This window comes from Myodes glareolus, chromosome X (assembly GCF_982192425.1).
Source record: "Myodes glareolus chromosome X, mMyoGla1.1, whole genome shotgun sequence".
In the NCBI taxonomy this organism is placed as follows: Eukaryota; Metazoa; Chordata; class Mammalia; order Rodentia; family Cricetidae; genus Myodes; species Myodes glareolus.
In genome coordinates this window covers 81,227,960-81,243,739 of record NC_142053.1, presented here as the reverse complement: position 1 = coordinate 81,243,739, position 15,780 = coordinate 81,227,960, and the positions used below count along the sequence as shown (strand labels likewise).

The 15,780-nt window shown below is 46.0% G+C and overlaps 1 protein-coding gene across 1 annotated transcript; it reads left to right on the top strand.

The window, feature by feature from the left end:
• The first annotated feature begins 9,180 nt into the window (after positions 1 to 9,180).
• On the top strand, positions 9,181 to 13,433 carry LOC148117384 (doublesex- and mab-3-related transcription factor C1-like). The gene is made up of 7 exons (XM_087903170.1): positions 9,181 to 9,295; positions 9,415 to 9,569; positions 9,879 to 9,937; positions 10,287 to 10,423; positions 11,420 to 11,486; positions 11,663 to 11,921; positions 12,873 to 13,433. Exons 2-7 carry the CDS (start codon positions 9,506 to 9,508, stop codon positions 12,887 to 12,889), a joined length of 603 nt encoding a protein of 200 aa, XP_087759296.1. The 5' UTR covers positions 9,181 to 9,295; positions 9,415 to 9,505; the 3' UTR covers positions 12,890 to 13,433.
• Positions 13,434 to 15,780: the final 2,347 nt, after the last annotated feature.

The window sequence follows — 15,780 nt, the reverse complement described above, 5'->3', positions numbered from 1 at the left end:
TTTTAAGCTTAAAGAGAGGGACTTGAAGGCGTTATCTGCCCTGTTGTTGAGCTGCCATGCCGAACCATAAGCCACAGAGGGGGGCAAAAGGCTGGAACTGAAAAAACTGTACCATGTCACGGTTGAAATGGAAAAGCCACAAGAATTTTAAAAGCCTAGGGCTGCCTGCCGTGGGCGGCTGCTATCCAGAGTCTGAATCGTGAAAACCTGCGCAAGCAAAACTAACGCCCAGGATCACGTGGACGAGCGTCCTCGATCCACGGGTGGGGTGTTATGGGCCTAGCTGGATTTGGGCAGGTTACTCAGAAACCAAAGGCTGTGGCTGCTCCGTAGCGGCGGTACGACAAGTGGAGAGAAGAGGGAAAAAAAAGAAGTGAAAATGAAAAAAGATAAAGAAACTGAGGACCTGGTCCCCTGACAAATGTTGAATGCACAGCAGGGAAGTATGCCGTGCTAACACAGGTGGACCAACCCCCGGGGTCGTCCAAGCACGATTCCGGTAAAGGAAAACAACCGTCTGTAGCAGAACGAGGAGCGACTCACCAATTGAAACCGTCCGGGAAGCCAGTGGTGGGAGTGGAAAAGGAACCTGAAAGAGCACCCGGAGTGTGTCTCATATGCGTGGAGACCCGTGCCCAACAACCAGGTCCGAGAGCCACTGGATGCAAGAACAAGAGGCAAACTTTATTGTTCACAGGCCTGTGGGTGCTGCAGTCACATGGAGAACTGAGCACCCCGAGCTGCGTCTTGGGGCATCTTTATATAGGATTTGGACAAGCAGAAGCAAGTTACAAAAGCAGATGCGTGGTTACAGGGATCTTATTGGTCAGTTTGAATGAGGCGAGGGGTGAATTTGAGGGCAGGTCTCGTGGTCCTTGGTCTGGATCAAAGAAACCAGGTAACTGACCAGACCCTATCTCAAGCACATATGGTAGTCTTTTGAAGTCTTTGTTTCCACTCAGGCCAGAATGTCTTGACCATAAATCCCCTGTCCTGCAGCCTGATAAGGCTGTCCTTGTTCTGACCTCAGGTATCCTGCTTTGCTCAGCATTCCGGGGGCCCTTCCCTGAACTGAGCTCCTTTGCAAAATGACATAACTGTGGCTAAAATGAGTTGGGGTCCTTCAGAACCCGGTTCAGGATATCGGAGTCACAGCACCAATACTGTTCTTTGAAAAGATAATAGGTTGGGATGCCCCGAGCAACCTGCGAACCAGGCAGAGGCTGCCAGAGCAGTGCAGGTTCCCCGGGCAAGCGGCAGAGTCAGGTGGCTGGAGGCGGTGGACGGAAGAGTAAATGGACATAAGGCTATACATAAAGCTAAACATTTATTGCTTAAAGAAGAGGGAGACATTTATTACTTAAAAAGAGGGAGACAGAGAGACATGGAGACAGACATAGAGAGAGAGACAGAGACACGTGTACACACGCCAAGAGACGAACAGAAGAGAGAGAGTTAAGATGGCGACCAGGAGGTCAGAAGTGGCTGGGAGTGGGCTTGGTTAGTCCTTAAAGGGACCGTAAAGGAATAACACTGGGTTTGTGGTATTGTTTAAATCTGTTTTTATCGTGGAATATCTTGCTTTCTCCATTGATGGTGAAAGAAAGCTTTGCTGGGAATAGTAGTCTAGGCTTGCATCCATGGTCTCTTAGTGTCTGCAGCACATCTATCCAAGACCTTCTGGCTTTCATGGATTCCATTGAGAAGTCAGGTGTAATTCTGATAGGTTTACCTTTATATGTTACTTGACCTTTTTCCTTTGCAGCTCTCGATATTCTTGCTTTATTCTGTATGTTTTGTGTTTTGATTATTATATGGCGAGGGTATTTTTTTTTTGAGCCAGTCTATTTGGTGTTCTGTAAGTTTCTTGTACCTTCATAGGAATATCCTTCTTTAGGTTGGGAAAGTTTTCTTCTACAATTTTGTTGAATATGTTTTCTGGGCCTTTGAGCTGGTATTCTTCTCCTTCTACCTCTATAATTCTTAGGTTTGGTCTTTTCATGGTTTCCCAGATTTCCTGGATGTTTTGTGTTAAGACTTTGTTGGATTTGCTGTTTTCTTTGATCAATGGGTCCTTTTCCACTAGTGTATCCTTATCACCCGAGATCCTTTCTTCTATTTCTTCTGTTTGTTGGTTATACTTGTCTCTGTAGTTCCTGTTTGTTTACCCAGATTTTCCATATCCAGCCATCTTTCATTTTGTGTTTTCTATATTACCTCCATTTCGGTGTTCCAGTCTTGAACTGTCTCCTTTCCCATCTCTTCCTGCAAATGAGGCCAGCAAGTTTTGGCATCTTGGTCCAATCCTTGCTGTGGCTGACTGTGTATTTGGGGGTTTTTCTTGGTCTGCCCTCTCTTAGGTCCTCTCAGCATTGAAGCTGGCTGTCAGATCTCCCCTGCCCTGAAGCAGGCTGAGTTGGGGGATCCAAGGACACCACAGATGAAAAGGAGTGCTTGAGGGCAGGGTGGAATGTGATAAAGAAAGCCAGCAGCCATGAAATACCCTGCTGTCTGGTTCCACTCAGCATAAGAGCAGGGTCTCTTCCCAGGCTCAAGGACCTTGCAGACAAAAAAGGCAGGCTTGGAATGCAGGGCAGGGTGGTACAAAAAAGCCCCAGCAGTAGGGACACTCCTGCTGGCTCCTCAACCTCTCAGCCCTGGAGCAGGCTGAGTTGGGGGATCCAAGGACCTAGCAGATGAAAAGGGGTGCTTGGGGGGCAGGCTGGAATGTGCTAAAGAAAGCCAGCAGCTGGGAAACACCTCACTGGGTGGCCAGAAAAGCTTAGGTAGTTGGAGGGGGCCTGTACTCAGTTCCCTGGGACCATCCGGGTGTGCAGCCACTCACTCACCTGTCTGGATCCTCTCGTCTCAATGTGTTCCACATAATAGAAATAGAAGAGTCATTGCCAAACTCTTTTTATGAAGCTACAGCTACCCTGATACCAAAGCCACACAAAGACTCAACCAAGAAGGAGAATTACAGACCAATCTCACTCATGAACATCGATGCAAAAATTCTCAATAAAATTCTGGCAAACCAAATTCAAGAACACATCAAAAAAATCATCCATTATGATCAAGTAAGCTTCATCCCAGAGACGCAGGGCTGGTTCAACATACGAAAATCTAACCATGTAATCCATTATATAAATAAACTGAAAAAAAAATTTGATCATTTCATTAGATGCTGAAAAAACATTTGACAAAATTCAACACCCTTTTATGATAAAGGTCTTGGAGAGATTAGGGATACAAGGATCATATCTAAATATAATAAAAACAATATACAGCTAACATCAAATTAAATGGAGAGAAACCCAAAGCCATTCCATTAAAATCAGGAACAAGACAAGGTTGTCCACTCTCTCTATATCTCTTCAATCTAGTGCTTGAGCAATAAGACAACATAAGGAGATCAAGGGGATTCGAATTGGAAAGGAAGAGGTCAAGCTTTCATTATTCGTGGATGAGGGGAGGAAGTGAAAAATTTGATTCCTCTTATTTATAAGGTAATAAAAAAACTATCAGAAAAAAGAAAAAAGGCTTTAATGAATGACATTACTTCTGTGACAGAAATTATACTGACTCTTTTCGTCTGGGAAGAGCCGTACGCTTCTGTGTTCTGGATGAATTTCAGTTCTGGTGTATTTCAATCTTGGACAGCTCATGTTAAATCGACTGGCCAGAATATGATGTTCAGATACTTCTAATATTTATGGACAGAGAATTCCAGGTTTGGAATATATGAGTGTTTATAGAATGGGGAGTGCAAACATCAAGATGTTGGATGTAGCTTGTGCAGAACTATGCTTTGAGATCCCATCAATTGTGTGTTGAGTTGGGAAGTGATAACAAAGCACTCATGGAAGATACATTTCACAGTGTTCTGTGTAAGAAATAAGACCATGGGCTGGAGAGATGGCTTAGCAGGTACAATGTTTACTGTTCTTCCAAAGGAGGCAAGTTTGGTTATTCCACTCACATCAGGAGGCATATAAGTTCCTCTAACTCTGACTCCAGAAGGACTAATACTTTCTTTTAGCCTCCACAGGCACCTGAACACAATTACTAAATGTGCCCATAGACACCCACAAGCACACACAATCTACAGGTTCTCTTTCATCTGTTGTTGTGACACATCTGGTATAGCAGCTGCATTGTTGATTGAGACACTACAAAGGATCCGACTGGGCAATGGATAGATGAAGCAATAGATCATGGGAAGGTGTACTTACCAATTGCTCATATTGAACAAATAAGTGTTAACACAACACAGTTCTTTGAAGAAGCATGCCAAAGTAATTTATGGGAAGGTTTGAAAGGCTGAAATGGCAAGGTAAAGCTTCAATCCCTACAAAAACCTGGTGGAACAAGCTATATGAGTGTATGGTTTAGATAAAAGAGTGTGCATTGTATTGGTCTCCAGCTGGGTCTTCTCAAACTAAAAATGGTGAGGGAAATGGATTGTTCCCCCAATTGTAGAGCTGCATGTGAACATTTTTAATGATATTCACTTAAAGATCATCTGGGAAATAGGGAGGGCAGAAGGCATACATGAAAGGAGATTTGCATTGAGTTCTTAAGGGTGTCAGTGAAGAAGGGTAACTGCTGTCTTCTTCCTGCATGATTCTCAAAGGTTGTCTCCACCCCAAAACACTACCACCATCAGCAGAAGGAACAGAAATGTTGCCCAAGAACAAACCCTGCTTTCCACACGTGGTGCTCTAATCTGACCCAACAAATACGGTGCTCAACACAGTGTGTTAATGAACCACTGTGAGCACACCAAGGGCTCCTGACTATAGTCCCAGAACTCAAGGCTGAGGCGAGTGAGAGGACAGCCTGGGCTACACAGGAAGTAAAAGGCCAGCCTGAGCTACATAGCAGGATCATTTTTCAATGGAATTTTTAGGAGCTGGAGAAATGGGTGGGCAGTTCTAGAGATTGAGGTTTGATTCCCAGAACCCATATCGGAAGCTCACAACCATCTACAACAAAATTTGGTCCCAGAGGGTCCACAAGGTCTTTCACCTTCTGAGAGCACTGTACCCATCTGGTGCCCAGACATGCATGCATGCAAGTCATGCACATAGAATATGACCGTAAATCTTTAAATAAATTTTAAAACAGAGAAAAAAAAAACAAAACAAAACAAAAAAAAAAAAACAAAGAAGCAACAAGCATCATGATGTTAAGTAATATTCCAGGGTCGCTATTCTAAAGTAATGAAGCTTCTGGTTCTAAATAGGGCCTGAGTACAAATAATTCCTATTTACCTGAAATTAAGCAAAACACGGTTTGAATGTGGGTTATGTATCTGTGTGTGGCTGCATACTCCACTGTTTATGTGTGTGTGTTGGCACCAGAGGTGGACTTTGGGTGTCTTGCTCAATCCCTCTTCACCTTCTTTCTGTTCTTTTTTTTTTTCAAGATATCGTTGTCTTTTTAAACTTATTTATTTATTTATTAAAATTTCCACCTCTTCCCTTCTTCCCATTTTCCTCCTTCTCCCCCTTCCCCTGCTCCCCTTCCCCTTCCTTCTCCGGGCCTAAGAGCACTCAGGATTCTCTGCCCTGTGGGAAGTCCAAGGTCCTCCCCACTCCATCCAAGTCTAGGAAGGTGAGCATCCAAACAGACTAGGCTCCCACAAAGCCAGTTCATGCAGTAGAATTAAAACCCAGTGCCATTGTCCTTGGCTTCTCGGTAAGCCCTCATTGTCAGCCATATTCCGAGAGTCCGGTTTGATCACATGCTCCAGCAGTCTCAGTCCAGCTGGCCTTGGTGAGCTCCCATTAGCTACCATCTCAGTGGGTAGATGCACCCCTCACTGTCCTGACTTCCTTGCTCATGTTCTCCCTCCTTCTGCTCCTCATTTGGACCTTGGGAGTTCACTCCAGTGCTCCAATGTGGGTCTCTGTCTCAAGCTCCATCCATCGCCAGATGAAGGTTTTATGGTGATATGCAAGATATTGATCAGTGTGGCTATAGGATAAGGCCAGGTCAGCACCCTCTCCTCTACTGCCCAAGGACCTAGCTGGGGACATCTCCTCGGACACCTGGGAACCCTTCTAGAGTCAAGTCTTTTGCCAACCCTAAAATGGCTCCCTTAATTAAGATATCTACTTCCCTGCTCCCATATCCACCCTTCCTCCATCCCAACCATCCCATTCCCCCAAGCTCTCCTCAGTCCTCACCTTCTCCCTTTTCTCTCTCCCCATCTTCCCTAACCCCCACCGCCTTGTGCTCCCAACTTTTGCCTGGCAATCTTGTCTACTTCCAATATCCAGGAGGATAACTTAGAGTTTTTCTTTGGGTTAGCCTTCTTACTTAGCTTCTCTAGGATCACGAATTATAGACCCAATGTTCTTTATTTATGACTAAAATCCACTTATCATATTCATCTTTTTGGGTCTGGGTTATCTCACTCAGGATAGTGTTTCCTATTTTCATCCATTTGCATGCAAAATTCAAGATGTCATTGTTTTTTACTACTGAATAAAACTCTAAAGTGTCTATGTGCCACACCTTCTTTATCCATTCTTCTATTGAGTGGCGGCTAGGTTGTTTCCAGGTTTTGGCTATTACAAATAGTGCTGCTATGAACATAGTGGAACTAATGTTTTTGTAGTGTGATTGGGCATCTAAATCAGTATGGCGGTTTCTCAGGAAACTGGGAGTCAACCTACCTCGGGACCCAGCAATTGCACTCTTGGGAATATACCCAAGAGATACTCAATCACACCTTCTTTCTTGAGACACTGTATTTCACTGAACCTGGATCTCACTGATTTGCATGAACAGGTAAGCAAGTCCCAGGGTTCCTCTTGTCTCTGCCTCTCCAGTGCTGGGATTGCAAGATCCTTCCTCCACAGTTGGCATTTTTATATGTGTTCTGGGGTTCAAACTCGGGTCCTCATGGTTGCTATGTACAGACTGAGCTGTCACTCCAGCCCCACATGATGACTAATTTCATTTGGTTTTTCGAGACAGGGTTTCTCTGTGCAACCTTGGCTGTCCTAGAATTCACTCTGTAGGCCACCCTGGCCACGAACTCAGAGAGATCTGCCAAGCTCTGCCTCTCGAGTGCTGGGATTAAAGACATGTGACATGACAGACACCCAGCTTTAGACCCCACGTACTGGACTTTGAAAAGGTGAACAAGAGCTTTGCAAGGAGATATGCTGAAATTGCTGATACCTCGCAATTCCCATGAAAAAGGAGGCAACCCGGGTAAAGACCACTAGGGAGCAGAAGTCTCACTTCTCTCCCCAGAGATGCTGGGGGCTAACATGGATCACTAGAAGTCAATGTGGGTCACACAGCAACCATAAGATGGCAACAAAGTCAGTGTGAGGGGAGTAAATCTGAAAGCTCATTGGTCCAGGGGCTGAGGAGAGAGAAAGGGGGACTGGCAGCTCATTGGTTGGAAACTGAGTTGCTCGAGGAAGGACCTGCATCTTCCCTCAGAACCCAGCTCCTTGTTTCTGATCCACTGGACACTGGGGTAACCACAGGGTGGCATCAAAAATAAGATCTGCCCATTCCTTGTCCTGTTCTCCTCCCTCCACCATCTTTGGGAACCAAAGTTCTTTAGCTCATTGTCTCCTTATACAACTGAAAGGGAGAGACTGAAGAGGTGACATCACCTACCCTGCCCACTCATGAGCACAGGTTGCCAGGGTTCCCAGCTTCGGGATCCTGAAGGAGGCTCCTGCTCCTTTTGACTCAGGTGGGGCAGAAATGGGTGGCTGGGTTTCCTGAGGGGGAACCTGTGCTCTTTGAACTGCTGAACGATGGCAGACAGACACAGGGAGGGATCGCAAAGGAGGAGAAGAAATGTGTGCTCATGTGTCACTGGTGAAATGTGGAGAAGCATCTAGAAGATTGGGCAGAGGCTATGGCAGAAGGCATGGGTTTTCTGGACAGCAGAGGGAGTATGTCCTGAGAAAAACATCCTGCTGAGGAACTATCTCCTGGCTTGAGCGTGGCGTAGCATTTAGCCCTGAGCCAAAAATATTAAAAAATATTTGTTTCAGTTGCAGAAGAATGTAGGGAAAAAGGAAGATGGAGGAGTATAAATGTAAGATTTCCAAGATTCTAGAGGATGGTGATATTTATTATTGTTATTATTACTATTATCTTTACTGTGGTTATTATCAGAGACAAGTTAACCTGGTGTTATGAGTTGTCATCAAACTCACCATTCTCCTGCCTCATCTTCCTGTGTAGTGGGATTTCAGGCAGGAGTGAGCCAAGTTGGCTTGGGAAGAACATGATTTCATAAGGAGCATGTGTTCAGTCACTTCCAAGGGGATCAAAGGAATTATTAAGATTAAAGTGGGGCTTGAGGATAAACTATAATCCAGGGAGAAGGGAATATATAATATCCCTTGAGCTAATGACTATGTCTATTCGCTTCATGCTGGTGGTCAGAAGTCAAGCTAATGTGAGGACTTTAGAGAGACAATTAAACCAGGGATGCCAGTTGTCTTTGTCAGGGCACAGGATGAAGCAACAGAACAGAGAGTTGTGATTGCTGATGAAGATGTAGGAGCACCTGCCTGTGCCTCAAAGTGTATGTGTGACTGTGTGAGTGTGTCTGTGTGTATTTGCATGTGTGTGCTTGTGTGTCTGACTGTGTGTGTGTCTGTGTGTGTGCATGTGTGTGTGCGTGTATGTGTCTGTGTGTGTGCATGTGTGTGTACATGGGTGTGTATGTGTGTGTGCCTGCGTGTCTGTGTGTGAGAGTGTCTCTGTGTGTGCATGTGTATGTGTGTCTGTGCATGTGTGTGAATTTGTGTGTGTGTGTGTGTGTGTGTGTGACTGTCTTAGGGGCTGTGATGAGCAGGGAAAGTCATGATTAGGCTTCCATGGGGCTTGAGAAAAGAGGTTGTTAGGAGAAGGTGAAGTGTGAAAGAGACTTTGATGAAGATTCTGAGTGACCAGGTAAAATGAAGGGAAAAACAAAACCCATGGTAAAAAGAAGGGAGGGAAAATTGGTCCCAGTCATCAGGAGGATGAAGGACAGGAAGAGTCCAGGCACCAGAGACAGAGTTATCTGGTGGTAGTGTAAGTGCACTGGAGGGTAAAATTCCGGCAGCCATTTTGGTGACCTCCCCTAAGTCTAGAACCACAGAACATGGAACTTGATGAATGTTCTGTTTCCTACTGGACTCCTGAGTAACTTAACGCTGGGGCAGATCACCAAAGAGGGGGTAAAACTTGGTCCCAGAGACCTGTAGTTTGCTCTGACCGTGTCTTGCCATAGGATCAGAAGAAACTGGGGGTATAACAGGTCTCTGTCTCTTACAGATGTGTAAATACACTGTCTCAGCAGTGTACTACCTCTAGGGGAGAGGTCAGGCCTCCTCCTGAATGTGTGACTAACTTGACTCTTTCAATCTCCTACTTCAGGGACTCTATGGGGCCTTGTCTGCTGTGAGTTCTGTGAAGAACATAGAATACATAGAAAAAGTGGAATTTCACTTGAGGCCTGAGGAAGGCTATGGCTGCTAACCGCAACACTCACGTGAATGTTAAGCAGCGTCTCACCAAGCCAGGAACCATGGGTGAGTGTCTCTGGCCATGCAGAGGATCTCAGGTGGCAGCAGTAAACCTAAATGCTTCTGTCAGCAGTCATGCCACAGAACTGTCACTCGACCTTCTACAAACCCTCCCTCCCCAGACCTTAACCTGTTCAGGTATCCTATCTGTGCCAAGTATCACGTTTTTACAGAAAGGAGAGATGTTGTGGGTGGGATATTCAAAAGATTGATGGTGACCCAAGTCGTCAGATTGGGGAGGGGGTGGAGTTAGCTACTTTGAAGAGAATATGGTGGGAAGGAAGGCTCAGTCAAGCTCTGCATGGTCTTTTCCAGATGGGCAGCGGGGTATCGTTCAGCAGCCTGAAGCCCTGCCTCACACAGTTATGCAGCAGGTAAGGAAAGTCATTGGCTACAGGGAGAGGCTCCATGCCAGGAGTCACTGTCCAGACAATCTCGAGTGTGTGCTAAACTCTGAAATTCCAGCATCATTCCTCGGTGCATTGCGACTTAGGGAAAGTAACTTCTCTTTGGTTCTCAGTGTCCTCCAGTAGAGGAATAACCAAAAAGGTGAGTCCGTGTGGCTGGTCACCAAGGTCTTGAGAGCTTTGCCATTCTCCATGGTCATCACCAAGGTCTTGAGAGCTCTGCCATTGTCCATGGCTGTCACCATTTTAATACACTTCTATCCCCTGAGTCTTGGTGTTCAGACCTGACCTTCAACATGAATGTGTTTCTTTGCAGGACATCTCCCAGGTGCCTTTGCTGCTACACTGGCCCACAGTAATTGTACCTCTGAACTATGTTCCAGCAAATTTGAATCCTCAAATGACAATTTCTTTCTCATGGAATCCCGATCAGCCCGTGACTATACCTTGCGCGTGAGTACAACACAGACCGTGGAGGCCACTGTGGCTAATGGTACTGTCTCCAAACTCGAGCTGGGTGCTGCAGGGGAAGAAGCAGCAAGGAGGAGGAACAGGAGAGGAAGGAAAACATGGAGCAAGAGGAGAGGAAAGAAAGGAAGGAGGATGAGAGGGAGGGAGGGATAGAGGGACCTGAGGGAGGGAGGAAGGAAATGAAAGAAGGGAAGGAAGGAAGGAAGGAAGGAAGGAAGGAAGGAAGGAAGGAAGGAAGGAAGGAAGGAAGGAAGGAGGGACCAAAAGATGTAGGGGAATGACAGAGCTACATTTCAGCCTAACTTGCAAGAGAGGATCCTCCCAGATTTAGTATTTCCTGAACAACATGCTAGGGAAGCATCCTCCTAAGTCACTCACTCCCTGTGGGCATGCTTGGAAAATATCGTACACAGGAGCATTAAAGAGGACAAGCATATTGCATACAGCAGGCAGTGGCCTACAAAATGTTGATACTATCCATCCACACTGAGATGAATGAACATGGGAGAAGGTTCTGCTGAAATCTGGAGACGTAGTCCGAAGGGCCAGAGAGACCCAGAAAAATGTTGCTGGCCCGCAGAGAATGTCTGCTAGATGGGCTTGGCTTATCCTTCATGACCGGTGGGGAGTGGGCAAACTGCAGGAAAGACCTAGTCTCTGCAGAGAACCATACTTACATCCTTCCTGGTGCTGGGCAGATCAGAACAGCTGTTGGTCATCTTCAGTGTGCCCGGGAAGGAGAGGGTTCACAAAAAGTAGTGTCTCCAGAGGGATCTACAGAGAGACGTTGGAGGGAAAGCAGGTCAAGTAGGGGGAGGATCCATCCGAGGCCCAGTGGACTAGTGTCATTTGTCCTAGTGTCCACACTCAATCACAATCCCCCAGCCTGATCGTGCAGAGCCCCGACCTCCATATGCATTCGTGGTGGCTGTCATCCAGAGTGTTTAACCTCCTGGCTTCTCCCCTGCTTGTCCTCAGGATCTCTAACATGATCTTGGAGCCCTGCATCTGCAGTATCCCGCTTGTAGTGCCGTCACGCGTCATGGTAAATGAGTGGGGTCGAGGTCCGTGGGAGGGGTGGGCTTTGTGGATGAGAGGAGGAGAAGCTCACAGAGATGGCTGTTTGTGGAAAGGAGTGGAGGCTGAAGGGCCCACTGTGGTCGGGGAGGTGTCTTGTCAGAATTCACTCTCTCGTATCTCTTCCATTGCATCTGTGTCCAGGGACCTGACAATGCCGACCAGACCAAAGATGTCATCTCCACCCAGACCAGTGATGTCGCCAACCAGGATCTTGAAGTCAACACCCAGCTCCCTGGGACTTCCAACCAGGGTCTTGACACCCACACCCAGCTGCCAGACGTTTCCAACCACGGTGCACTCTCTGCTGAGGTGAATAGGCAGAAGGTACTGGATGCTGCAGAGGCACTCCTGATTCTTCATAACTCCCCTCGGGCCTGGCAGGAGACTTCCAGCATACCAGGTAGATGGCTGCTTGAACGAGGAACTGGGGGTGTATAGGGTGCGGAACATGGAGGGCTCCTGACGAGATGCTGGTATCTAGAGTGGGTTCATTCATCAACTCAGAGGCCAGAGGCTTGAGCTCTGCAGTCTGATTGAGAACTGGCACCCAGGGTCTACTCAGTACATCTTCGCTTTCAAGTGTTTTGCTCAACAGCAGAGGGCCAGTACCCTGAAGTCAAGAAAAGTAGGAGGCCTTCAAGGCGGCAAGTTCTTTCTGGAGGGCAGGCCGCAAACAAAGTGGAAGGAATAGGGCCTGGTGGATTGAATCCCAGCCCACACTGGTGTCCCAGTCTGTGCCTGCCTGAGAAGGCCTGGGAAGAGATGCACAGGGGTAAGGGCCTGGAATGGAGGGAGATGGTCATGTGGACTCAGGACACGTTCCATGTAGACATGGAAGGAGGAAGCCTGCCCAAGCTGACTTTAGCCAGCACATCTCAAGTCCACGAAGGAAGGAATCTGTGAGTTCAGGAGAATTTCCCAGTCAGCGAGGCTGAAAGGAAGGCTGCTGAGTAAAACTGATCAATGAAGAGCACTGTGTGAGTGGGAAGCCACTCTGGGTGGATGTCCTGGAACAGGGGATGTTCAACGAAGCTAGAGAGCTTGCTTCTCCAAGAGGTCTCCCTGGGTTGGTGAATGTAAGCTGTGCCAGAAGCTCTGGGACCACGGGTGAAAGATGCAGGCTTCTTGTCAGAGCCAGGATCTTATTCAGAGACCTTGGCCTTGACCAGAAGGGACCTATGGCTGGGAGTGATGGTGGCACGAGTACTGGAGAGAAGGAATTCAGGTAGAAACAGTTCTGGTCATTGGTCCCAGTGCAAATCTAAGACCGTTTGATACACAGAGTGATGACAAGGGGAGCCAGGCCTGACATATTTGTGATGCGACTTTGCCTTTGCATTTCTTTCTTCAGGTCCTGATGGGGAGTGAATACTACAGCTGTCCTGCCTCCAGATGTCACCTCAGCCTACGCACAATCACGCAATGTCACCTGAACATCTTGATAGCACCCCACTCTGGCCCTTAGTGAGATACACAGCTGGGCTGCCACGGACTCCCTGGCGAAGTCTGATTTTGCAACATGGTTCCTGTCCAAACTCATTATTTCTTTTTCTTAGGCCTTTAGGCAATTTGTGGGCTTTCAAACGATTATCTTGAGATAGGAAAATGATTTATCTGTGGTTGTGTGCTCTGGACCTGGCATCTTTTTTTTTTAGTTGTTTGTTTTATTTGAAACCCCTGAATCTTCCAGTGTGTCATAAAATCTGCACAGTGCTAGGCATTATCAGCTGCCAGCTGCCTGTTCACAAGATTCAGAGTCCTTAACTTGGCAGCCCTTTTTGTGTCTTCATTGTTTGCATATGTGAATGATTCTCATGTAGACATGTCTTTGGATACGTCAAGGTTCTTCAGCTGGTTCTAGTAACCTGTGTGCGAACATGAATAAAGTTTAATTGTTGTAAAGCTCTGAGAAGTATAGACTGACTCTTTAAAAAACATACGCCAGATATTTGGGATCCCTGCCTTCTTTGCTCAGCTCGCTGAGAGTTTATTACTTGTTTTATTAAGGCACCAAGATCACCAGGCCTTGGGTAGAAGGCTTTGTCAAATTGCGCCCCCCTTATTGACTTACCAGCTTGAGTCTGTGTGGTAAAAGCTCTGAAGAGGACTATTACCTGTCCCATGGCATATCAGTCTTTACCATCTGAGCGGAGTGAATTGGGATTTGGGCAGAAAGCACATTGTTCCACCTCATAGCTCCTAGTTTACAAGTAATGCATTGTCAAAGCTGTTCATGCCATATTGTACAGAGAGACTCCTCTTTCCTTTCCTGGCTGCCCAGATCCAAATAATCACACAGAAACTACATTAATGACAATATTGTTTGAACAATAGCTTAGGCATATTTCTAGCTAACTCTTACATCTCAAATTAATCAATTTTATTAATCTGTGAATCATCACGAAGCTGTGGCCTACTGGTAAGGCCCTGGCTGGTGTCTGGCTGGCATCATTCTTCTTTGGCAGCTACATGGTGTCCCTTTAACTCTGCCCACTTTCTCTGTGTATCTCTGTGACGACTTGACACCCGTCTTGACTCTACTAAGCCACTGGCCGGAACAGCTTCTTTAATAACCAATGGTAATAAGACATTTGCATATCATAAAGAGGGGAACCCCATATCACCATGTGTCAGGTTTATTTCAAGCGTTCCAACCCCATCCTCCCTTGGCTTCCAGGATCTAGCCCTCTGGGACACTAATCATGTGATGTCAAGAATCACCTTTTAGGAATTAAGCTGCACATATTGTTGTGCTTTTAACTTTCACGCTGATTATGGTTTTAGAAGTCCCTGATCCACAGTACCCAACTCGAAAGCATTTCAGATTTGAGGTGAAAATCATACACCTTTTGACCATGATTGAGAAGTAATTTGCCACTGTGGTTTTACATTCTTATCTTTACACTCAATACAACCTAGTTTTTAACCGTTTTTAACAGGAAACGTGTATTTTGTGCACAAAGGGAGTCAAAACAAAAAGTTGATGTTCGAGGAAACTCCTGTAAAAAGCTAACCCTTACACATATCATCTTACACTAAAATCTTTATGTCTAGATTTGCCTTGAATTGAAGGAAATGAACAGCAAGATTGATTCCTGATGACACATAGAACCTGTTTCGTGGTCCTTGATATGTTTACCGAGAACTAAAAGCAAAGATCACATTATATAAGGCATGATATGGAAATGCAGTGTAGACTCGACTGCACGAGCTTTCCTAGATCATGGCCAGAAATGTCTCAAATCTGCAGAATTCTCTGTTAGCCAGTAAAATTGTAAGTCTATGCATAGAGAAAGGATCTCTGGCAACATCATTTCTGCAATTGAAGAGGGTGACTCTTGTTCATTGCTACTTCTTGAGATCCTTTCTGCACATGTTCAGTGGCTTTTTGAGAGGAATCCATTGACACAGGAAGGCCTCTTGCTCAAAACATCTTGTGTAAATAAAGCAAGGTGTCTCTCATCCAGGTAAAATTTGAGAAAATTCCTGGTCTCCACTGAGCTTTTTTCTTTATATATTTGCTCATTTATTCATTCATTTATTAAATCTTCTCTCATATATGACTCTGGCTGCAGTTTTCCCTCCCTACTCTCCTCCCTGTGATTCTCCCCATCACTCCTCTTCCACAGATCCACTCTTCTTCTGTTCCCTTTCAGAATTAAAGCAGGTCTCCCAGGGATATCAACCAAATATGGCATATCAAGTTACAGTAAGAGTACAGACCTACCCTCCTATCAAGGCTGAAGAAGACAGCCCCAGAGGAGGAAAGGGGTCCCGGGAGCAGGCCAAAGAGTCAGAGACTGCCCCCATCCCCACTGTTAGGAGTCCCACAAGAACACCAAACTACACAGCCATAACATTTATGCAGAGGACCTAAGTCAGACTCACACAGGCTCCCAGATTGTCAACGTCAGTCTCTGTGATCCCCTTTGAACCGTAATGAGTTGATTCTGTGGATTGTGTTCCTGTGGCTCCTACAATCCCCTCTGGCTCCTATAATCCTTCCTTCCCTTTTCCCCGAGTTCCGCCTAAGATTTGGCTGTGAGTCTCTGTCTTAGTTAGGTTTTCCATTGCTGAGAAGTGTCACAGCAACACAGAAACTCTTATAATGGAAAACATTTAATTGTGGTGGCTTACTTACAGTCCAGAGGTTCAGTCCATTACATCGTGATGGAACAAAGTAACATACAGGAGAACATGGTGCTTGAGAGGTAGTTGAGAGTTCTATATCGTGTGCAGGCTATAGAAATTGATCTGAT